At 43.5% G+C, this 24,750-nt stretch overlaps 1 protein-coding gene across 6 annotated transcripts in view; it reads right to left on the minus strand.

Moving 5' to 3' along the window:
* Nucleotides 1–6,827, minus strand: part of REPS2 (RALBP1 associated Eps domain containing 2) — a 232,492-nt gene extending 225,665 nt beyond the window's left edge. For 3 of the 6 annotated variants that reach the window (XM_019925646.3, XM_019925642.3, XM_019925641.3), the window contains exon 1: nt 6,449–6,824. In XM_019925646.3, coding sequence (XP_019781205.1) covers nt 6,449–6,682 — 234 coding nt within the window. In that variant the 5' untranslated portion in view covers nt 6,683–6,824. Of the gene's footprint in view, nt 1–6,448 lie in introns of all 6 variants that reach the window. The other 3 variants (XM_019925644.3, XM_019925643.3, XM_019925647.3) reach the window with 3 other exon arrangements.
* Nucleotides 6,828–24,750: the final 17,923 nt, after the last annotated feature.

Genomic DNA, 24,750 nt, shown 5'->3' on the forward strand with positions numbered 1-24,750 from the left:
AAACAAAAGAATGAGAGGAAAAGCAAGTTGCGGAAGGTTACAGAGTACTATACTCCTCCTTCTGAGTTGAAACGCCATACAAAACAATTTATCATTTTAGTGACACATGTGTATATATATACATGTAGGTACACACTATATATATATATATATATACACACACACACATATAGCTATAATAAAAGTACAAAAACTTTTCAAATCATGCACACCAAATTCAGGACAGTAGTAACCTCTGAGGTGAGCAAGAAGGGGAATGGGACCAGAGAAGGGATCACAGGAAACTTTCACACTAACTGGGCTGTTTTACTTCTTATTCTGAGTAGTGGGTACACACTTATTGTTGGGTAGTCCTCTAGTTTTACACACCAGAAATATTTTTTATAAGAGTTATTAACAAGGTACTATTAGCAAATGTCCTCCTTTTAACCAGACAATGGTATGACTCTGGAACTTCCTTTATCTGCTGGCATTCATTCTCTTTTACAAAAAAAGAACACTCTTTATCTCAAAAGCACATATTCCAAGTTACCCTTTTAGCATGCTGGCCTCTATCTCCCTAAAGCATATGCTGCAAAGGGATATGATATAAAGATGTAAAAACAGAAAACTGTTTCATTTGCATTAAAAAAATAGTTCTGGCTAATAATCCAACAACTGGAAAAAGTTCACAAGAATTTTGTCTTTTGCCTATAGTTGTTTTTAACGATTAAACAGTTGCGTCAAAGAATTACAAGAAAACCCTTAAATATGAGTTCTTCCCAAAGGTGAGTCCGTGCGCAGGAATTTTTAAAATATCCTCTACTTCTCCTAGCTTTGTTTTACTTCTTTTCCTCAATCAAAGCCACTCAAACAATCAGACATTACTTACTGGCTTTTTTCCCATTCAATGATTTCCCCTGATAATACGAAATCAACAGTGTTTCATAACTATTTCCCTTAAAGTCTAAGAGTTAACTGTCAAGTCAGCGAAAGACAAATAACGTATGTATGATCTCACTTTTATGTGGAATCTAAAAACAAACAAACCAACAAAAACCTGGAACTCATAGATACAGAGAACAGATTAGTAGTTGCCAGAGGTGGGGGTGAGTGAAATGGGTGAAGGTGGTCAAAAGGCACAAACTTCCACTTATGGGACCTCCCTGGTGGTCCAGTTAGTAAGACTCCGCCCTCCCAATGCAGGGGGCCCGGGTTCGATCCCTGGTTAGAGAACTAGATCCCACATGCATGCCCCAAATAAGAAGTCCACGTGCCACAGCTGAAGATGCCGCATGCTGCAACAAAGGATCCTACATGCTGCAATGAAGATCCCGCATGCCGAAACTAAGACCTGGCACAGCCAAAATAAATAAATATTTTAAAAAAAAACTTCCAGTTATAAAATAAGTAAGTCCTGGGGATGTCATGTATAGCATGGTGACTAAAATTGATAATACTGTATTATGTCTGTGAAAGATGTTGAAAGTAAATCATAAAAGTTCTCATCACAAGAGAGAAATTTTTGTTAACTATGTTTGCTGATGGATATCAGCTAGACTTACTGTGATGATCATTTCGCAACACATACAAATATTGAATCATTATGTTATATACCTGAAACTAATACATCATATGTCAATTATATCTCAATAAAAAATATTATCTGAAAACAGTTAACCATATAAAAATGAAAACTGGGGGCTTCCCTGGTGGCACAGTGGTTGAGAGTCCGCCTGCCGATGCAGGGGACACGGGTTCGTGCCCCAGTCCGGGAGGATCCCACATGCCACGGAGCGGCTAGGCCCGTGAGCCACGGCCGCTGAGCCTGCGCGTCCGGAGCCTGTGCATTCTCAAAGACTAAGACACCATCCTGAAAGACAGATATTATAAAGGAGTCTATATAGTTTGTTAATTCATTACATCAAGCAGAAAACTTGCCAGTTTAAGGTAGATACTTTTGTTCTAGCTGTTATATTTTCTTACTCAAACCCTAAAAAATAAAAACATTTGCACTGCGGGACTTCCTTGGCGGTCCAGTGGTTAGGACTCAGCACTTTCACTGCCAAGAGCCCGGGTTCGATCCCTGGTCAGGGAACTAAGATCCCACAAGCCCTGTGGCAAGCACGCAAGAAATAAATAAATAAATAAAACATCTGCTTTGGAATGTAAGCTCTGTGAGGACAGGGGTTTGTGTTTGATTCACAGCTGTAACCTCAACATCTAGAACAGTGCCTGATGCACAAAAGAAACCAGATACCTCAAATACACATCCAACCCAAGTCTATGCATTCTAGTAAAATGCTGGCCTTTCAATACCAATGAAATACTTCACAACCTGGGAAACCAGTCACTCTAACATCTATAGCTCTTTGTCTTGAAGTATTAAACAAAAACTATTTACCTGTTTCTCAGACATCCATATTTACTTTTTCTAATTTCAGTGTTTTACTCTAACATTTTTGTACCTAGTACTAGAATCCTGTTTTAAAATAAATCATGACTTCCCTGGTGGCACAGTGGTTGGGAATCCGCCTGCCAATGCAGGGAACACAGGTTCGAGCCCTGGTCCGGGAAGATCCCACATGCCACGGAGCAACTAAGCCCGTGAGCCACAACGACTAAGCCCACGTGCCACAACTAGTGGAGCCCATGCACCTAGAGCCCATGCTCCGCAACAGGAGAAGCCACCGCGATGAGAAGCCCACACACCACAACGAAGAGTAGCCCCACTTCGCTGCAACTAGAGAAAGCCCACGCGCAGCAACGAAGACCCAACACAGCCATAAATAAATAAGTAAATAATAAAATTTATTACAAAATAATAAAATAAAATACATCAACACCTCTCTATAAAGAGACCAAAACGCCTTTCAAAATAGGCTATTATGATGCACTAAAATATAATCCAAGACAGAAAATAAGCATATGGAAAGATCCTAAACATCATATGTCTCTAGGGAATTGCAAATTACATCAACAAGATACCACTATATACCTATGAGAATGGTGAAAATCTAGAACACTGACAACACCACATGTTGATGAGGATATAGAGCAAGAGGACCTCTCATTCATTCCGGGGGGGATTGCAAATGGTACAGCCACTCTGGAAGACAGCTTGGCAGTTTCTTACAAAACTAAACTCACTCCTACCATATGATCCAACAATCACACTTACTGGTATCTACCCAAAGGGGTTGAAAACTTAAATGCACACAGATGCTTACAGCAACTGTATCCATAACTGCCAAAACTTGAAAGCAAGCAAAATGTCCTCCAGTATGTGAATGGATAAATTGTGGTACATCCAGACAATGGAATATTATTCAGCACTAACAAGAAATAAGCCATCAAGCTATGAAAAAACATGGAGGAATCTTAAGTGCATACTACTAAATGAAAGAAGCCAATCTGAAAAGATTACATACTGTGTGATTCCAACTATACGACATTTTGGAAAAAGGCAAAACTCTGGAAACAGTAAAAAAGATCAGTGGTTGCCAGGGTTTGGGAGTAAGAATAAGGGATGAATAAGTAGGGCACAGAGGATTTTTAGGGCAGTGAAACTACTCTGTATGATACTACAATGATGGATACATGTCATTATACATTTGTCCAAAACCAAAGAATGTACATCACCAAGAATGAACCATAATGTAAACTATGGACTCTGGGTGATTACGATATACCAATGCAGGTTCACCAATTGTAAAAAATGTACCCCTCTGGTGGGGTGTTGATAATGAGGGAGGCTGGGCATGTGTGGGGCAGGGTGTATATGGGAACTCTGTGTACCTTCCCCTCAATTTTGCTGTGAACCTAAAACTGGTCTGAAAAGATAAAGTCTATTAAAAATATATATATATATGTATTTCAACTGAAAACAAAATCCCTAAGATAACTCACTTCCATAACAAAGTAATAGGTATAGTGGTTTATTTTTATTCCAAGGAGGAGACAAAGTAAAGTATTTTTATAGAACATTTGCTTCAGGTAAGATTTTCAACCTTCCTGGAACATTATGGTAATCTTAACTGTATGCTTATTAAAAAGAAAAAAAAATCTGTTACCATAGAAACTACCAGGGCTAGTTAATGACTCCATGACTTGGGCAGTTATACCTGTTGGGTCACTTAATTAAACTTACAGGTTCCTGTTTAACAGAGAAAGGCTAAAAACATCTACATCTGTTTAAAGAAAGGCTACAACACTCATGGGGTAGTGCAAATCAGGATAAATGGAGTGCACATGTGTACTGGGAGTACACACACCCAGACACACCACACCACACACCACCAAAGTGGTCAGTAAAAATTAGGTGGCTGCCGGCTGCTGGCTTTGGTTTGAATCTCTTCTGATTACATTTCTCTGTCCAGGATGACTTTGATGTTCATGTCCACCTGTATGAAGAATATTGGGTTACTGCACTGCGTTAATGGGGAAGGATATATTTTGTTTTGCTGGGCTGAATAAGGGAGCTTTAAAGCTCTGAGAGATTTACTACAAGCAATATTCTAGGGATGTCCCCTTTTGCCAGCATCTTTTGCAAGCAGGTTTCAACTAGATATCAAGAATATAATCTCATCCATACAATGGCACTGTGCCTTGAGTTCTTTTTAAATCTTAAACACCTCAAGGGAGCATAAGTTCTAACACCAGGAAAGCCCCCTCCCCAAGTCCGTAGGAGAAGTCAACCAACATAATTCATATTTAATATGCCCACCATCTCTTATCACACTCCATATATTACTGACAACAAAATAAGCCTTAACAGGTGCCCAGCTGTCACTTACTTGCTGTGTGGCCTCAGTCACTTACTCCTCTTTCAGTTGAGAAATAGCAACAGCATTTAATACATTTATTATGCTTGGGAGTATTCTGAGGGCCTCATGTAATAGCTGTGGTTTGTGTTTTAAAATATTGACTTTTCCTCTGCCTGGTCTAGCTTAACTGCTCAACAGCAGAGGCTGAACTGTCTCCATAGCAAGGACTTCTTAAGGGACAAACAGCCATGTTAAGGTCTGTGAATACTAATTATATTTTCAGAAATCTTGAATTCTGAAAAGTGAGAGATTACAGGGTGGCTAAAGTTATGCTCACAAACAGACAGAATGTATGCATGCCCCAGAAGTATAAAATGCAGTCAAGTGATTAAAAAAAGTCTACACACACAATGATATTATAAGTGAACCATAAAACCCTCAATACTCCTTTGGAACTGGATTTTAAAATACCACTCCCCACTTGAAATATACAACTGATGTTAACGTTCATACTGACTCCAGCTTTTAAGAAAAGGTTCATTTCACATTTGGGGCCTGATATTAAGAATCACCAGGCTTCCCTGGTAGTTCAGTAGTTAAGAATCCGCCTGCCAATGCAAGGGACACAGGTTCGAGCCCTGGTCTGGGAAGATCCCACATGCCGCGCAGCAACTAAGCCCGTGCGCCACAACTACTGAGCCTGCGCTCTACAGCCCGTGAGCCACAACTACTAAGCCCATGCTCCACAATTACTGAAGCCCGAGTGCCTAGAGCCGATGCTCTGCAACGAAGAGTAGCCCCCGCTCACAGCAACTACAGAAAGCCCGCATGCAGCAACAAAGACCCAATGCACCCAAAAATAATTTTTTAATAGTCATTAATTCTAAAAAAAAAAAAGAAAAGGAAAGCACAAAACAAAAACAGTATCTACTGCGCATCATCCGCCTCCTTTTTCAGGTACGGAGCAGCCAAAAGGATGTAGCTATGACACAATTACTTTGTAATTCTATTTCAAGTCCAAATAATGATAAGATGGGAAACTACAACTGTCCCCCACGGTGGACGTCTGGGGTCACCTCTAGCCCTAAATAGGGAGCTTGTCTCTGCCTTGACAGACGTCCTCTTGCAGCCCTGTGTCCCTGTTCTGCAATTTGTCATTAGGCTTTCCAGTTTAATGCTAATATGCAGAAATATGTTACTGGGCAAATATATATAGTAGATACGTATATATTACAAGTAGTATATAAAGCGGACAACATTCAGTGGTGGGCCCCCGGCCCTACAAACACACACCCTTCAAGTTCCAATCCTGCAAGCGCCCACCCACCCAGGAGAGGGAAGGGCAGGAGCCTCGAGCAGAGGTTAAGCCAGACATCAGCCAAAACAAACACCACTTCCAGAACAAGGCAAACTTTGGGTCTGGGCGGCTGCAGAGCCCCAGAAACGGCCGGGGAGGGGAGGGAGTGTCCGTCAGCCTCAGGGGAGGAAGATGAGGAGCGCACCCAGCACTGCTGAGCTGCGGAGGAGGCTGGTGTCCCCTGGGGGACAAGGGCGTCGCCGCCATTCCCGGCTGCGAAGCCCCTCTCCGCAACCTGGCCAAGGCCTCCGGGTGCCTGTCGGCAGCCCTGTCGCCCCACCCCGCCCCCCTGTCCCCGTAGAAATGGTCCCCACAGACCCACAGGGGCAGGGGCGCGGGGACCTACCTGGTGCAGCGTCTCGGCGGGCAGCTGCGACGCCCGGAACAGGTCGGCCACGGGGCCCGAGGCTGCGGTGGCCGCGCCGGGGGCGGCCCTGGCGGCCTCAGGGGGCCCGGACCCGGGGCCCCCGCCTGCGGCGCCGGCGCAGCGCGCGAAGAGCTCAGAGTAGCACTGCTGCTCGCCCTCGCTCAGCAGCAGCGGCGGTCCAGAGCCGCAGCCCCCGCTTGCTGCCGCCTCCATAGAGCCTGAAAGGGGGCCCAGCGGAGCACCGTCCCCGGTTGAGGCGCCGCCGCCTTCACCACAGCCTCCACCGCTTCAGCCTCGGCCTTGGCCGCCGCCGCCCCGACGCCCCGCAGCTGCCGCGCGGCCGCTTCCTCCCGGCGCGCGCCGGCCCCGCCCCCGGACTTGAATGTTGTGCCTCCGCCGCGCGGCACATGGAGACAGGCGCGGCGCGGACCAATCACGGCCTGGGATCGCACCCCGGCCCCGCCCCTCCCCGCCCCGCCCCGTGCGCGCCGGGCCAGGTAAGTAACTCCGCGCGCCGCCCGCCTTACGGACGGTCACCTGCTCAGCCCGCGCTGCAGAGTCTAGAGGGCAGGAGCCAGCGCTGTTCCGCGTCCACCCTGCGCGAGAGGGGCATCTTTGGCCCTTCTCCCTGGCCGGGAAGGGGAACATCTAGACCCACCTGCAGAATGGTGCTTTTCATGGGGCGGGAAAGGCTGTGGTGTTTTCTCCCTAGGACGCTGGAGCAAGTGTAGTGCCCACGACACGCCGTGCCCTTCCCAGAAAGGGACGAGGCATGGGAAATTAGGCTTCGCTTTTTCCATGACAGTACCCCTTATGTCCTGAAAAGCTGGAGGGCAGAGATCTCCATACGAACCAGGGTCCCATTGACTCCTATAGTGTTCTAGGTGGCGACGGGGTTAGGCCACTTTCTCAGGCAAGGCTCAAACCTGGAGTTGAGCCTTAAAAAGGAATAACATCGGTTAGTGTTAAATACTAGAGTAATAGGAGTGAAAAGGGCCCTGGGAAGAATTGCATGTGTATATGCATTAAACCTGGCTGGGAAACACTAACCCAAGCGAAAAAAATCAGTCCAGGGTTAAACACTAAACACTGGATAGATAGATAGATAGATAGAGATATATCTTTCACCCCAAATAGTGTTATTTTAATTAAAAACAAAACAAAAACCATCTCAGGAAATAGCACTGATGATAACAAATATACTTTGGTATTTTGATCAACTAAAATAAGGACCAAGGACAGGAAGAGAGGAAAAGAAAAAGGAAGGTAAAGACGGGGGAAGGGGAAAAGTGAAGAGAGATACACAAGAAGAAAAAATATGTCAATTCATAATTGATAGCCAAAGTAATATTTCCCATTTGGAATCTGTAAAAAATGAAATAGAGAAAGAGGATCCCCAAAATCACTAAGATTTCCTTATACCATTTTTTGCTTCAGACCTGCCAGGAGAGAATTAAGACAGCGGTAGGTTTGGAGAGAAGAGTACCAAAAGAATAGGTGAGTTAAGGAACAGCAAAGACTAACTTAGTTGGGGAATTTCCACTTCAAAATCCCACCACCATATTGTATTTTCCACAACTGTAAAACCTTCTCAGGAAAACTGGAAGCCAAGGGATCATGTTTATTCTTTTCCTAGCTTTCCCTTTGTGGTCAGACTTCCCTGAGAATGGCCCACCATTCTAACAAAGGTGAGAAAGGGACCCATGCCCCGTGATAAACGCCAAACCCCACTTTTCCCTGTGACTCCTGCAAAAAGAAATGTGAGATATAACAATCCCTAACATTCATATAGTTCGTACTACGATGTCTATTTAAGCCTCATAGTACCTCTCTGAGGTAGGCTGGTTTCCCATTTTAATCTCCATTTTGCAGATGAGAAAATGGATGCAAAGATGGTGTGATTTGCCCAGCTGAATACTAGATTCCGAGCTGATCTTTGTTACTCAAGTCAGTTTAATAAATTTGACAGATACTTATCAAGCACTGCAGAGATGGGTAGGAGGTCTCACAGCTGTGCCTATCAATCCATCAGTCAACCCTTATGGGTAGATGAAGAAGTATTAACTCTCTTCCCACTGGAGTACTGTGAGAGATTTAAAAAAAAAAAAAAAAGACGTGTTGCCGCCTCACTGGAAAAGACAAAACTAACACAACAAATAAAAACAAACAATAAAAGACAATATATAATTAAGTGCTAAACTGTGTACCCCAGGCTAAGTGCTGTGGGAGTTTAGAGAAAAGAGAAAATCTATGAGCCAGAGCTCAACCAGGAAGGCTTGACGGAGGGGGCTCAAGATGGTTGTTGACTGATGGCTGGGTTGGGGAGGTGAAAGGACAGGAGAGGGAGGAGTCCCAGAGACTTGGCGTCCAGGAAGTGAGGAGTGAGACATGCAGGTGGGGCCAGGAGGGAGGGGCAGCCTCTGATGCGCTGTGACAAGCCCGAAGGAAGCTGCTCCATGAAGGAGGAGAGGCACAGCCAGAAGTGACCCAACAGCAGCAACATTTTAACCCAGGACACAGGAGGAAAAAATGGCATTTTTTAAATGTTTTAGTATCTAAGGAATGCCAAGTACTGGTCTTTATTTCTACAACAGTTTTCTGAATAGAAGAAATAGTTATCAAACTGCAAAATAAACACAGATAAGAATGTAGAAACTAGAAACACTGATAGCCCTTTAAGGCTGAAGGTAAACAAGAACATTTTAGAGGAGAATTTCTTTATCCTTTTTGCAGTTCTAAACCTACACCCGAGGACTTCCCTGGTGGTCCAGTGGGTAAGACTCCGTGCTCCCGATGCAGGGGGCTGGGTTCGATCCCTCATAGGGAGAATTCTATTTGGCTTCTCTGAGCTTCAGAATTGGCATGAGTGATACTGAGATACTTTAGATTATATCTCAAAGATTGGTGAACTTTAAAAAGTACTTATTGAGGGACTGACCAATGTAAACACTAAACAATCACTTGTTCGGCAGATTTTAACTTTTTTTTTTCTAGAAGTGAAGAAAGGTAGATCTTTTTTTTTTTAACATCTTTATTGGAGTAGAAAGGTAGATCTTTAACAGTGTTAGAGGGACTCCTATTCCCCTGGCCTCATTTTATTGTGAGAAAATTTCCTGTCTACTCCCCAGGAGGGAATATGGATGAAGTAACATTGGTGCTTCTCCCAGCTCCTCTCATTTACTCTTCTCCAAGGAAGAAGTGATGGAGGGAGAAGACACTGATCATTCCCGGTTCCAGCATTGTCTCTATCTTTTTCTGTCTCTGTCCATGTGTGTGCGTGTGTGTGTGTGTGTGTGTGTGTGTGTGTGTGTGTGTATCTCTGTCCTTCTCTTGCTATCTCTCTTGCTCTTTCAAGCTCTCTCTCAAGCTCTCTCCACCACCACCACCCCTGAATTGTGCTGCCCTCAGAGGAGACGCCACTCTACCCCTGATTCCACATGGCAAGCGCACCTATTGGGGGCCACTCACTGTTCTCACTTGAAAGACTTGATGGGAAAAGATAGCATCTTCCTTGCAACTTGCAAGGAGAGGGTCTGTTGAGTAGACACTCTGACGCAGGGAAGAAAGGGGGTAGGGAGAGTAAGAAGAAGCCTGATTGTGGCCACAAACCCGATCGGAATCTCCAGTCCAACTCCAGCAACAATGAAGCTGATGTTGGCCACATGAACCTTACCTAATTCTTTCTACAATCCTAGAGAAAGAGAGGGGTTTGAGTACTAATGATGATGGAATCTTACAAGTAACTGTCTCCCATAAAAAAAATTTTGAATATCTGTGAAATTATATCCTCTACACACCCGTGTGTGTGTGTGTGAGTGTGTGTCTGTGTGTGTTAATTTGCCCGCTTCCTTCTTATACCAACTCCATCCTCTGAAACAAAACTTGACACTTTGAGAAGGTGGCTCTTCTCAAGCAACAAACAGCTTGTTCTCAGCAGCCCGGCTGGCCTCTTATGTGAGGCATCAGACAGTTCACCTTTCTCCATGGAATGAAGCTTTTGGTAGCCCTGGAAATGGCCAAATAGCTGAGCAGAAATGTTAAAAAACTGTGCACTGGGAAAGTCCAACAGTTATGTCACACAAACTGGAGCCAACAGTTCTCACTCCTTGTTAACAATAGCAAGCTGTCTAACCTTGGGAAAGCAGCTTCCTGCTTTGTTTCCACGAACAGGATTTTGGATAATTATCTTAGCCATATATTTTCACGGTGTTTTTTTTTTTAATCACCCATAATACTCAGACTTTTGGAGATTTTTTCTCTGTTTTAAAGGAATAAGAAAAAAATTCTTACTTTAGTTATCCAGCACTTCCGTCATCACAGATTTGAGCTAGGATTATTATTGATAATAAATTGATAGAATTCTGAAAATCAAATTTTCAGAAGCTATTCATGTTTCTTAAAAATGGAAGATTTAGGACTTCCCTGGTGTTCCAGTGGTTAAGACTCCAAGCTCCCAGTGCAGGGGGCGCGGGTTCAATCCCTGGTAAGGGAACTAGATCCTGCATGCCATAACTAAGAGCCCGCATGCTACAACTAAAAGATCCTGCATGCCGCAACTAAAAAAGGATCCCGTGTACCACAACTAAGACCCGGCGCAGCCAAATAAATAAATATTTTTTTAAATGAAGGGTTTGTGGGAATTCCCTGGCGGTCTAGTGGTTAGGGCTCCACGCTTCCACTGCAGGGGGCACAAGTTCAACCCCTGGTCAGGGAACTAAGATCCTGCATGCGGCGTGGCCAAAAAAAAAACAAAACGGAAGGTTCACTAGATGAGTCGGGGTAGGCTAAATACGGAAACAACCTGGAAAATCTTAGTGGGTTAACATAACCATGTTTTGTTTCTTGCTCGTGCCACAGTCCAACAAGGGTTGGTGGAGGCAGGGTGGATCACTTCGTGTTCATCAGGGACACTATCTGGTAGCTCCTCTATCCCCTGGGAACTCAAAGTCTGCCACTAGATGCTCTGCATCTGGCAGAAATAAAAATAAAGGGAGGGGGAGCTCAGCAGAGCTAGAGAAAGAGAGCATGGAAGGCTGCTTGCCAAGGGGGTTTTAGGGGCCAGGGCCAGAGGTGGCACAAATCCCTTCTCCCTGCTTTCTATTGGTTAGAGCTGAGTCACGTGGCTGTACCAAACTGCAAGGGAGTCTGGGGAACGTAGTCAAGCTGTGTACCCAGGAAGAAGAAACGGGTTTGGGGAACATCTAGCCAGACTGACACGATTGTCACGTAAAAATTTCAAACCTGTTGTAGAAACTGTAGGTTCACTGCCAAGATCCCTGTCACCAGGCAATGCACCCATCCGTGAGTGTTGTCTGCTAATGGCTCAGAGCTGCTCCCTTCTTTGGAGACTTGTCCTCAGACAACGTGGAGCTGTTTCAGGGAAGTTACACCTCCACACCCCGCACTGAGCAGCCCACAGCCAATGGCTGACTACTGTGAAGTATAAAAAGCCAGTCCCTTGCCTCAAGGGGAGACCAACTCTGGTACAAATCATGCTCCAGAGAGCCCCGTGGGGTCAGGCAGAGGTAAGTCTCCAGCTGAGACCACTTCCTTGCTTAGCGCCTTCTTCAGCCCCACCCTCCTTCCTTCACTCCCCTTCTCCCTCAGTGAAGCACTGACACAAGAATCCTCATTTCACTCTCTGCTCCCAGAGAACCTACCCTGAACCGGGATTTTACGTCAGAAAGTAATACTACTCACATCTCATAGGAAAAGAAAAAGTCGATCTGTAAATATTTACGTGCTCTCAGTAGAGTATAGGTAGTCCTATACTCAATAAACAAAGACTGCTTTCCCAGCACTGCAAACAGAGTCCTTTTATGGTGAATGTAGATTGTGGCCTCATTCTTCATTTTTGTTTCCTACCCTTTCTACTTTGACCAAGTCACTGTGGCCACTGGGGCATCTAGGATCTGAGTATCAGCTTTGCCAGGCCAGAAATGTGTTTATTACATCTTTGGAAGTATCACAACCCATAGGAGAGTGCAGGTATAAATCATGATTCCAGTTAACTGGTTTACATCCATAGTGATATCTGTTCTGTGACCCATAAGTTTCATGTACCTAGGATTCCCCTTCCAGGTGCATAAGTTCTCTCTGAAGATTAAAAAAAAAAAAAAACTACTACAAAAAAAAAAAAAAAAAAAAAAAAAAACTACTTCTCAAATAAGGACAATGAACTTGAAACACCCTTTTTCACAGTCAAGGATGTTTCCAAACGCTGTTTTGAAGACCAAGAGCACATCTTAATCGTCTCATGCCAAATAAATGACATTTAAATCTAGAGGAATCAGAATTACCTGGAAAGTTCTAGGAACACAATGGCAATGTATCCTTCCAAGATTTCCTCTTATCAGAAGCTTATGTTTACCTTTGTCACTAAATCCCCTCCTAGTTTAAACCTACTGTCACAACATAACTTCATTCTCAACTTTATGTCTCTTTTTACATTTTTACTCATTTTTTTCATTCTCTTGTCTTAAGAGTTCCAGCCAGTCACTAAAACTTAAATTTTAGTTTAGCTGTTTCCTGATGACTTCTGAGCAATTACCGTAATCTCAATAATAGTTGCCAAAAGGACAATGTAGATTTTGTTGTGTCTTGGAAATGCTCCTCTCATTTACAGATTACATCAGAATCCTGTAGAAAGTATTGATTTTACATTTATGCAGCTGTCCAGGCAGCATGATTACAAGGTGCTTAAGATACGGAATTGTATTAATAATCTATTGCTGTATAACAACAAAGATTTAATTATCTCACAGTTCTGAGGGTCAGAAATTCAGGAGTGACTTAGCTGAGTAGTTCCGGCTCAGGGTGTGTCAGAGGTTGCAAGGAAGCTATCAGCCGGGGCTGCAGTCATCTGAAGGCTGGACTGGGGCTGGAAGATCCATTTCCAAGATGACACACTCACATGACTGTTGACAAGAGGTCTCAGTTCCTTCTTATGTGGGCCTCTCCACAAGGCTGTCTGAGTGGCTTCTGGACACAGCAGCTGGCTTCCTCCAGAGCCAGTGATCTAAGACCGAGTGCTTCTGCAGGCACACTGTCTTTTATGACCTAGTCTCAAAAGAGACACACCACTTCTGCCATATTCTATTTGTTAGAAATAAATCACTGGGGAATTCCCTGGTGGTCCAGTGGTTAGGACTCGAGATTTTTCACTGCAGGGGGCACAGGTTTGATCCCTGGTCGGGATCTAAGGGAACTAAGATCCCAAATGCTGCCAAAAAAAAAAACACACCAAGTCCAGCTCTTGAAAGTATGTCAAAGAATTTATGGACATAGGGCTTCCCTGGTGGCGCAGTGGTTGAGAGTCCGCCTGCCGATGCAGGGGACGTGGGTTCGTGTCCTGGTTCGGGAAGATCCCACATGCCACGGAGCGGCTGGGTCCGTGAGCCATGGCCGCTGAGCCTGTGCGTCTGGAGCCTGTGCTCCGCAACGGGAGAGGCCACGACAGTGAGAGGCCCGCGTACCGCAAAAAAAACAGAACAAAACAAAAAAGAATTTATGGACATGTTTTAAACAAATGCACAACTCTTTTTTATATAAATTTTTTTAAATTTTATTATTATTTATTTTATTTATTTATTTTTGGCTGTGTTGGGTCTTTGTTGCTGTGCGCGGGCTTTCTCTAGTTGCAGTGAGCAGGGGCTACTCTTCATTGCGGTGTGCGGGCTTCTCATTGCAGTGGCTTCTCTTTGTTGCAGAGCACGGGCTCTAGGTGCCGGGCTTCAGGAGTTGTGGCTCGGGCTCTGGAGTGCAGGCTCAGTAGTTGTGGCACACGGGCTTATTTGCTCTGCGGCATGTGAGATCTTCCCGGATCAGGGCTCGAACACGTGTCCCCTGCATTGGGAGGCAGATTCGTAACCACTGTGCCACCAGGGAAGCCCCCCCCCGAATACACACCTCTTCACAGTACTGGTTCTGAACTACAATCATGTTCTTCAGAGTCCCTCTCAAATTTGCAAAGTGCTTTTTAATATGGTTTTGAGTTCAAATTGATGCCAATCTATTTATAATCTTACAACGAGGACAGGATTTTTTAAATTCATAGGCATTATTTTACTTTCTTAACTTTTTGTGGCAGTAATTTCAGATTCACAGAAAATTGCAAAAATAGTACAAAGAATGACTGTGTACATTTCACCCACATTCCCCAAATGTTTCATTTGCTTTATTCCCTTTCTCTCTCTTTCTATGTATTTTTCTGAATCATCTGAGAATAAGTTGTAGACATAACGTCCCTTTACCCTGAATACTTCAGGGTACATTTCCTAAAAACAATGGTACTCTCTTGTATAACCAATGTACAGTTACCAAAATCAGGAAATCAAATATCATCTAATCTATAAACTTTATTCACTTGTCACCAATTGTCCCACTAACGTCCTTTTTTTTTTTTTTTTTTTTTTTTTCCTTTTTGGCCATGCCACATGCAGAATCTTTGTTCCCCGACCAGGATGGAAACCTGGGCCCCTGGCAGTGAAAGCGCCAAGTGCTAACCACTGGACCACCAAGGAATTCCCCACTAATGTCCTTTAAAGGGGAAAAAAACTTTTTTCCTCATCCAGGATCCAGTCCAAGGTCACATATTGCATGTAACTGTCACATCTCTTTAGTCTCCTTTCATCAGAGTAATTTCTGTCATTTTTTTTTTTTTTTTTGGCTGCGTTGGGTCTTCGTTGCTGCACGTGGGCTTTCTCCAGTTGTGGCAAGCGGGGGCTACTCTTCATTGAGGTGTGCGGGCTTCTCACTGTGGTGGCTTCTCTTGCTGCAGAGCACAGGCTCTAGGCACGCAGGCTTCAGTAGTTGTGGCATGCAGGCTCAGTAGTTGTGGCTTGCGGGCTCTAGAGCGTAGGCTCAGTAGTTGTGGCACACGGGCTTAGTTGCTCCTCAGCGTGTGGGATCTTCCCGGACCAGGGCTCGAACCCGTGTACCCTGCATTGGTAGGCAGACTCCCAACCACTGCGCCATAAGGGAAGTCCCACAATTTCTGTCTTTCTTTGTCTTTCATGACCTTGATATTCTTGAAGACTACAAGCCATTTATTATCTCAATTTGAGAGCAAATAGTATTCAATTTGCTTACAGACGTGCATCTTCATTCCTATGTAAGCTTTGTAAATCTTTCTGAGAAGCACATAGAAATAAGCACTGCTAAATATCTTTACAGTCTATCAGTGGCTTGTGAGCCAACTGATAATTTTGAGAATCAATAAAGGGAAAGAATCAAACATTGATCTTGCCTTCCTTATCGAGCTGCAGCACTACAGAACCACATAATAGATGAAGTAGAATTACAGAAGGAATGACAGAATTAAAATATCACCATTTGGGACTTCCCTGGTGGTCCCGTGGTTAAGACTCCACACTCCCCATGCAGGGGGCCTGGGTTCGATCCCTAGTCAGGGAATTAGATGCCACATGTCGCAACTAAAAAAACAAAAGCAAAAACAAAAAGGATCCCGCATGCCACAACTAAGACCCCGCACAGCCAAATAAATAAATATTTTTTTAAAAAATCACCATTTTGCAACCCCCAATGAATAAATAAATCCAAACATTGATCATCAATGCCTGCTAACATCACAAAAAGAGTCAGACATTAGGTGCTGCTAGCTAGGCATACCCAACACTGCCTATGAAATACAACTGCCAAAAAAGCAAACCTGAATTTCATCAAGTGTCTCTAAATCAGCACTGTCCCAAAGAAATATAATGCAAGCCACTATGTAATTTTAAATCTTCTAGTTGCCACATTAAAAGCAACTAAAGAGAAATATGTGAAATTAATTTTATTAACATTTATTTAACCCAATACGTTCAAAATATTATCACAACATGAAATCAATATAAAAATTATTGGGGCTTCCCTGGTGGCACAGTGGTTGAGAGTCCGCCTGCCGATGCAGGGGACACGGGTTCGTGCCCCGGTCCGGGAGGATCCCACGTGCCACGGAGCAGCTAGGCCCGTGAGCCATGGCCGCTGAGCCTGCGCGTCCGGAGCCTGTGCTCTGTAACGGGAGAGGCCGCTGCGGTGAGAGGCCCGCGCACCGCAAAAAAAAAAAAAAAGTTATTAATGAGATAGCTTCCATTCCTTTTTTGCACTGTCTTGATAACCTACTGTGTATTTTACACCTGTAGCACATCTCAATTTGGACCCGTATTAAAGATAATAATTATACAGACACTTGTTAAAGATGGTAGGGCAGATTTTATTCCAGAGGGACTACTGCAATGGGGTTTGCAGGAAGGGAGCAAGATTGGGCTCAACTCTGAATACAGCAAGGACAAATGGAGATTTATAGCCAAAGAGCAGCGTTGGGGTCAATGAATGAAAAATGACAAGAGGAAAACCTCATGACTAGGGGGATTATTGCAAGAAGGACTCAGGATTCTTACTAAAGGCAAGCTGGCATGATAAGATATTGAGGGTAGGGGATGAGGAATTTGATCAGATATCAAGAGTGGGATTTTCACTAAACTGACCCAGCAGGGTTCTTGCTAAAACTGGATAAAGCAGGCCAAGGACAAAGCCCAGGACTCAAAGGAGTCTAACTCAAGTTTGGTCAAAGAGGGAGAGTCTCTGTCACTCATCACATCTCGAGTATTCAATAACCACACATGGTCAGTGGCCACCATATTGGACAGTGCAGCTCTAGACAGAATTATCACTGAGCAAGAAATGCAGAAAAGAGAGGAACATGTTAGATACCACCCCAGAAAAGCAAGCAACCCAGGCAGACAGTGGGATTCTCTACAAGACAATTTGATTTTTTCAACAAATAAACTGCAAGCGTAGAAAAAGAGATGGAGGGGAATTTCTACATGAAAAAAAGATTTAAAATGCGTATAATCCAATCACAGTGTGTGGATTTTATTTGGATTCTGATGCAAACAAACTAAAACAAATGTATGCCACTTAGGACACAAGTGGAAATTTGAACACTGGCTTGAAATTTTGTGACAATAAATAATTATTATGTAATTTTTTTAAAGATTTATTTATTATTCATTTATTTTGGGCTGCATCACTTCTTAGCTGTGGCACATGGGATCTTCGTTGAGGCAGGCGGGATCCTTCGTTGTGGCATGCAGGCTTCCCTCCATCTGTGGTGTGCGGGTTTTCTCTTCTTTAGTTGAGGTGCACGAGCTCAGTAGTTGTGGTGCGCGGGCTTAGTCGCCTCGTGGCATGTGGGATCCTAGTTCCCTGACGACCAGGAGTCAAACCCGAGTTCCCTGCATTGTAAGGTGGACTCTTCACCACTGGACCACCAGAGAAGTCCCTATTATCTAATTTTCTCAAGTGTTAATAATAGTCATGTGGTTATGTTGAAAGAAAAAGTCCTTATCTTTTAAAGATACATACTGAAGTATCTAGGGATGAAATTGTATGATGTTTTAGATTCACATCAAAATTATAAAGGGTTGGGCTTCCCTGGTGGCGCAGTGGTTGAGAGTCCGCCTGCCGATGCAGGGGACGCAGGTTCGTGCCCTGGTCCGGGAAGATCCCACATGCCGCGGAGCGGCTGGGCCCGTAAGCCATGGCCGCTGAGCCTGCGCGTCTGGAGCCTGTGCTCCACAACGGGAGAGGTCACAACAGTGAGAGGCCCCAACAGTGAGAGGCCCGCGTACCGCAAAAAAAAAAAAAAAAAGTCAAAACAATAAAGCTCCTAAAAGATAATGTAGGAGAATATCTCTTTGTGCATACAACAAGCACCAGCCAATAAGGACAGATAAACTAGACACAAAGTAAAACAGATGTTACACACACATACACACACACACACACACACACACACACACACACATTATAAAGGGTATCCATTTGTATGAGGTCTGCAGAATAGGCATATGCATAGAGACTGAAAGCAGATGAGTGTTTACCAGGACTGGGAAGAGGGAGGGCAATGGGGAGTGACTGCTTAATGGGTATGGAGTTTCCTTTTTGGGGGTATTAGGTAGTGGTGATGTTTGCACAAGATCATGAATTACTAAATGCCACTTAATTGTACAATTTAAAATTGTGGGGGACTTCCCTGGTGGTCCAGCAGTTAAGACTCCACGCTCCCAATGCAGGGAGCCCAGGTTGCATCCCTGGTCAGGGAACTAGATCCCACATGCCGCAACTAAGAGTTTGCATGCCGCAGCTAAAGATCCCGCATGCCGCAAGGAAGATCCCACATGCCGCAACTAAGACCCGGCACAGCCAAATAAATAATTTTTTTTAATGTGGAAAATAGTGAATTTTATGTTAGATGAATGTTACTACAATTTTTTTTAATAAAAAGAAATATATCTGAAAGAAAAATAAAACTATAAGCAGGAGAGCATGTGTGATTAGAGATGAATTGAGTTAGGGTTGATAATTGCTGAAAGTGGATCATTTTATTATTCTCTTTAGTTTGTGTATGTCTAAAATTTCCCTTAATAAAAATTAAAAAAACAAAGTCTGTCAACCATAAGGGAAATTTGAATATGGACTGAGTATTCGATGATGTTAAAGGATATTGTTTATTTTTAAAGTGTGATAGTGACATAATGGCATAGTGTTTATGAAAAAAAAGCTTATCACTTATGGATGCATTCTGTATTATCTACAGGTGAAATGACATGATACTTTGAATTTGCATTAAAATACTCTGGCAGGAAAGAAAAGAGCAGGGAGGGGTTAGTTTGAAACAAAAATTGGAAAATGTTGACAACTGTTTAGGCTGAGTGATGGGTATGGGGAGGTTATATCAATCTCTCTAATTTTTTAACTTTGAAATTTTCCAAAATAAAATATTTTAAAAATACATCAACCCCTATCAGCACCCATTAGCAGTCCCAGTTTTCATTCCAGTATGTAAGCTCTCACCTGGACTCTTGTATTTAAGTGGTTTCCAACGTTAAGATTAAAGACATGTTAAACAAAATAACAATACTAGGTCACGCCCTTCTCTTTGGAAATAGTGAAGTATCTGTCAGCTGCTTAGATTTTTTTGTTGTTGTTATTTTAGAATGTGACTGCATGAGACAGTTCAGCACATCTGGCCAACAATGCCTGCCTTCCTTTTGCACTGAAAGAAATAGAAGTGTATGTTCATTTCGAAGAGGACGTTTATGTCAAATGCAGTGCATTATCTTCGCAAGATTCCACCCCTTCGCTGAAACGGGAGCCAGGAACAGGAGGACCCACTAATAAGCTGGGGTTTTTCTTCTTTTTTTAGCTTCAGAACCTCTTGGGGGAATATGTGTTTGCAAACAGTTTCCATATTAATACTAAACGTGCCAACTCAGTAACGATGAAAATAACAAGAACGGGTTAAAACAAATAAAAGAGTTTATCACCTCTGTAATTATTTCCATTTTGGAACCAGAGTACTGTCCTTGCATTAATGAGAAAAGGCTTTAGTGCACAATGAGACTTTCATCTGAGGCCTTGTGCAACAGAAAAATTGAAAACTTTTTTGAGTTCATGAAACTCATTCTCAATTTTGACCTAAACCAGCTGTTTCACTTAAGCCAATGTATATATATATATATATATATATATTTTTTTTTTTTTTTTTTTTTTTTTTTTTTTTTTTTTTGCGGTACGCGGGCTTCTCACTGTTGTGGCCTCTCCCGTTGTGGAGCACAGGCTCCAGACGCGCAGGCTCAGCGGCCATGGCTCACAGGCCCAGCCGCTCCACGGCATGTGGCATATTCCCAGACAGGGGCACGAACCCGCGTCCCCTGCATCGGCAGGCGGACTCTCAACCACTGTGCCACCAGGGAAGCCCAAGCCAGTGGATATTTTAAAAAACAAAATAGGGCTTCCCTGGTGGCGCAGTGGTTAAGAATCTGCCTGCCGATGCAGGGGACACAGGTTGGAGTCCTGGTCCGGGAAGATCCCACATGCTGCAGAGCAACTAAGCCCGTGTGCCACGACTACTGGGCCTGTGCTCTAGAGCCCGCGAGCCACAACTACTGAGCCCATGTGCCACAACTACTGAAGCCTGCGCACCTAGAGCTGGTGCTCCGCAACAAGAGAAGCCACCGCAGTGAGAGGCCTGTGCACCGCAAGGAAAAGTGGCCCCGCTTGCTGCAACTTAGAAGAAAGCCCGCGCACAGCAACGAAGACCCCACACAGCCAAAAATAAATAAATAAATAAATTTATTTTAAAAATAAATAAAATAAAACAACAATAACAACAAACCTATTCTTTCCAGAGCCAGATCCCCCCCCCAGCAAAGCCTCAACAGACGTGTGATCCTTTAGGAAAGCACCATTAGAAAACTTCTACAAGCCTATTACAACGCCAGGGATTGTCCTTGACAACTGGCTTAAAATATATATTTAGCCAAGTGTATGCGAGTTCATCAAAGATGTAGCCTGACCCACTAGGATGGCTATAATCAAAGAGTGAGACAAGAACAAGTGTTGGTGAAGATGCAGAGAAACTGGAACCCTCGTACACTACTGGTGGGAATGTAAAATGGCCCAGCCAGTTTGGAAAGCAGTCTGGGAGTTCCTCAAAAAATTAAACACAGAGTTAGCATGTGACCCAGCAATTCCACACCTAGGTATAGACCCAAGAGAAATAAAAACACACATCCACATCAAACTTGTACACAAATGTTCATAGCAGCATGATTCATTAGATCCATAAAGTAGAAACAGCCCAAATGTCTACCAACTGATGCATGGATAAACAAAATGTGGTCTAGGCACACAGTGTACTGACACGCGCTACAACATGGATAAACCTGGAAAACATTATGCTAAATGAAAGAAGCCAGACACAAGAGCCACATACTGTATCATTCTATTTATATAAAATGTCCAGAACAGGCACATCTAGAGAGACGGGAGTGGCTGCCGAGGGCTGGGTGGGAGGAGATTGGAGAGAAATGGGGAGTTACTGCTAGTGGGTATGGGTTTCTTTTGGGGGGATAAAAATGTTCTGGAATTACTAGTGATGTCTGCACACCCTTATGAATGTACTAAAACCCACTGAATTATACACTTTAAAAGGGTGAGCTTTATGGCACATGAATTACGTCTCAATAAAAAAAATGTTTTAAAATATGTAGCATGTTACTACCAACTGCCTAGTACTTCCTTGTAGAGGTAAACGAAGAACAGTGTGTAGTGGGGAAGATAACAATCTAGTTCCTCGTCCTTGCCTAAATCATGCTTGGAATTTACCCCGCAGCCTGTACCAATCCACACTGACCCAAACAGGCGACACTTCACACTGGGTGTTGCCACTCTTTTGCCGTTTCATTACATCGTGTAAATGCCATGATCACTTTGGACTATGTCAATTAAAACAAACGTAAAGAGTCAGTGGTCAGCCGCATAGCACAGGGAGATCAGCTCGGTGCTTTGTGACCACCTACAGGGGTGGGATAGGGAGGGTGGGAGGGAGACGCAAGAGGGAGGAGATATGGGGATATATGTATATGTATAGCTGATTCACTTTGTTATAAAGCAGAAACTAACACACCATTGTAAAGCAATTATACTCCAATAAAGATGTTAAAAAAAAAAAGTCAATGGTGAGAACAGTGGAATTGAGCTGTCTCAAGCGGTGCCCTATCTAAATCTTGCCTCTCCCTGCCTCTTACCCTGGCTTAGAGGCCCCAACAGAAGTCCCCAGTGGGGGAAAGCAGTTTAATAACTCAGTCATGTGTCACTGACACCGTGGGTATGTTTCGGATATGTTTCTAAAACTATATAAACCAGATTTTCATAAGGATAAGTAAAATTTTAACAGATTTAGGAGAGGCTTAAAAATAAATCTCATTGGACTTCCCTGGTGGTCCCGTGGCTAAGACTCTTCCAATGCAGGGGAAACGGGTTTGATCCCCGGTTGGGGAAGTTCCTCACGCCATGAAGTTCCTCATGCCTCGGAGCAAGGCCAAAAATATAGATAAATAAATCTTATTATGAATAATCTTATTAAATTACCTCTATTTCTTTGTTGGGTCGTCCCTAATTTTCATATATCTAGTTTATTTAAAGTGCAGGAGACATATAAAGGTTCTGTATTATAGATATATTTATACATAAGTGAATATTTATATCTCTAATTCATTAGAAAAGAGCTTCCTGAACCCAGAAAATGGTTAGGTTCAGGTTTAAGTAGTGAAGCTAATTCAAAACTTTCTTTTTGGCGACCATACATCCAAAATGTACTTAGTAAGGCTAATTCTAAGTGGGTTTTGCTGTTTTCTTCTTTCTTTTTATAACTAAATGAAAATTCTCTGTCAGATTAATTTATATAAGAAGGAGGCAGAGTATAAATATTTAAAATAATAACTAAATTTTTAAAAATAGGGCTTCCCTGGTGGCGCAGTGGTTGAGAATCCGTCTGCCAATGCAGGGGACGTGGGTTCAATCCCCGGTCCGGGAAGATCCCACATGCTGCAGAGCAACTAAGCCCCGTGTGGTACAACTACTGAGCCTGTGCTCTAGAGCCTGCGTGCCGCAACTACTGAAGCCCGCGTCCCTAGATCCCGTGCTCTGCAACAAGAGAAGCCACCAAAATGAGAAGCCCGCGCATCTCAGCAAAGAGTAGTCCCCACTTGTGGTAACTAGAGGAACCCTGTGCGCAGCAACAAAGACCCAACGCAGCCAAAAATAAATAAATAAAATAAATTTATTTTTTTAAAATAATAATACGGGCATACCTTCGAGATGTAGGTTCTGTTCCAGACCACCACAATAAAGTGAATATTGCAAAATAACAAAAGCAAGTCACATGAATTTTTTCATTTCCCAGTGCATATAAAAGTTTTGTTTACACTATACTATAGTCTATTAAGTGTGCAATAGCATTATGTCTAAAACTATGTACATACCTTAATTTTAAAAACTGTATTGCTGCGAGTTCCCTTGTGGTCCAGTGGTTGGGACTCAATACTTTCACTGCCATGGCCCTGGGTTTGATCCTTGGTCAGGGAACTGCCACCCCACAAGACGCACAGCCAGAAAAACCCCCCAAAAAACCAATAACTGTATTGCTAAAAAATGCTAACCATCATCTGAGCCTTCACTGAGTCACAGTAGTAACATCAAAGATCACTGATCACAGATCACCATAACGAATACAATAATAATAATGAAAAAGTTTAAAATATTGCCAGAATTACCAAAATGTGACACAGGGACACGAAGTGAGCGAATGCTGTTGGACAATGGAGCCAATAGACTTGCTCCATGCAGGGTTGCCACAAACCTTCCATTTGTAAAAAATATAATATCTGCAAGGCACAATAAAACAAGGTATGCCTGTAATTATCTTACCCAAATTTCCACCACCAGATGAATGGATAAACAAAATGTGGTATACGCATATAATGGAAAATTATTCCACCATAAAAAGGAAGGAAATCCTGACATATGCTACAAAACGGATGGACCTTGAGGACATCCATAAAATAAGTCAGACAGAGAAAGGCAATTACTGTATGATCTCACTTATATATGGAATGTAAAAACATTGAACTCATAGAAACAGAAAGTAGAATGGTGGTTGCCAGGGGCTGAGGGGAGGGGGGAATGGGGAGATGTTGGTCAAAGGGTAAGCTTTCAGTCATCAGATGAATAAGTTCTGGCGATGTAATGTACAGCATGGTGACTAAAGTTAACAATACTGAAAAAAAAAAGGGGGACTTCCCTAGCAATCCAGTGGGTAAGACTCTGCGTTCCCAATGTAGGGGACCGGGGTTTGATCCTTGGTCAGGGAACTAGAGCCTGCATGCCGCAACTAAAAGATTCCACACGTGGCAACAAAGATCCTGCATGCCGCAACTCAGACGGGCACAGCCAAATAAATTAATTTTTAAAAAACCCAAAAAACAAAAAACAATACTGTATTGTGTACTTGTAAGTTGCTAAGAGAGTAGATCTTAAAAGTCCCAACCTGTGGGGCTTCCCTGGTGGCGCAGTGGTTGAGAGTCCTCCTGCCGATGCAGGGGACACAGGTTCGTGCCCCGGTCCGGGAGGATCCCACATGCCGCGGAGCGGCTGGGCCCGTGAGCCATGACCGCTGCGCCTGCGCGTCCAGAGCCTGTGCTCCGCAACGGGAGAGGCCACAACAGTGAGAGGCCCGCGTAACGAAAAAACAAACAAAAAAAAAGTCCCAACCTGTGGACTGCTGATACTTTGGTAAATCATACTGTTGATGTTAATGCTTCTCCCTCCTATTGTCAAGGCATTCCTGTCCTCAACCACTCCTTGGTCACCCTCTAACAAGCATCCTCTGAGAAGTGTCGGCTGAGTGCAGTCCTCAGATTATTGGTAAT

Source organism: Tursiops truncatus, chromosome X, assembly GCF_011762595.2.
Source record: "Tursiops truncatus isolate mTurTru1 chromosome X, mTurTru1.mat.Y, whole genome shotgun sequence".
Taxonomy (NCBI): Eukaryota; Metazoa; Chordata; class Mammalia; order Artiodactyla; family Delphinidae; genus Tursiops; species Tursiops truncatus.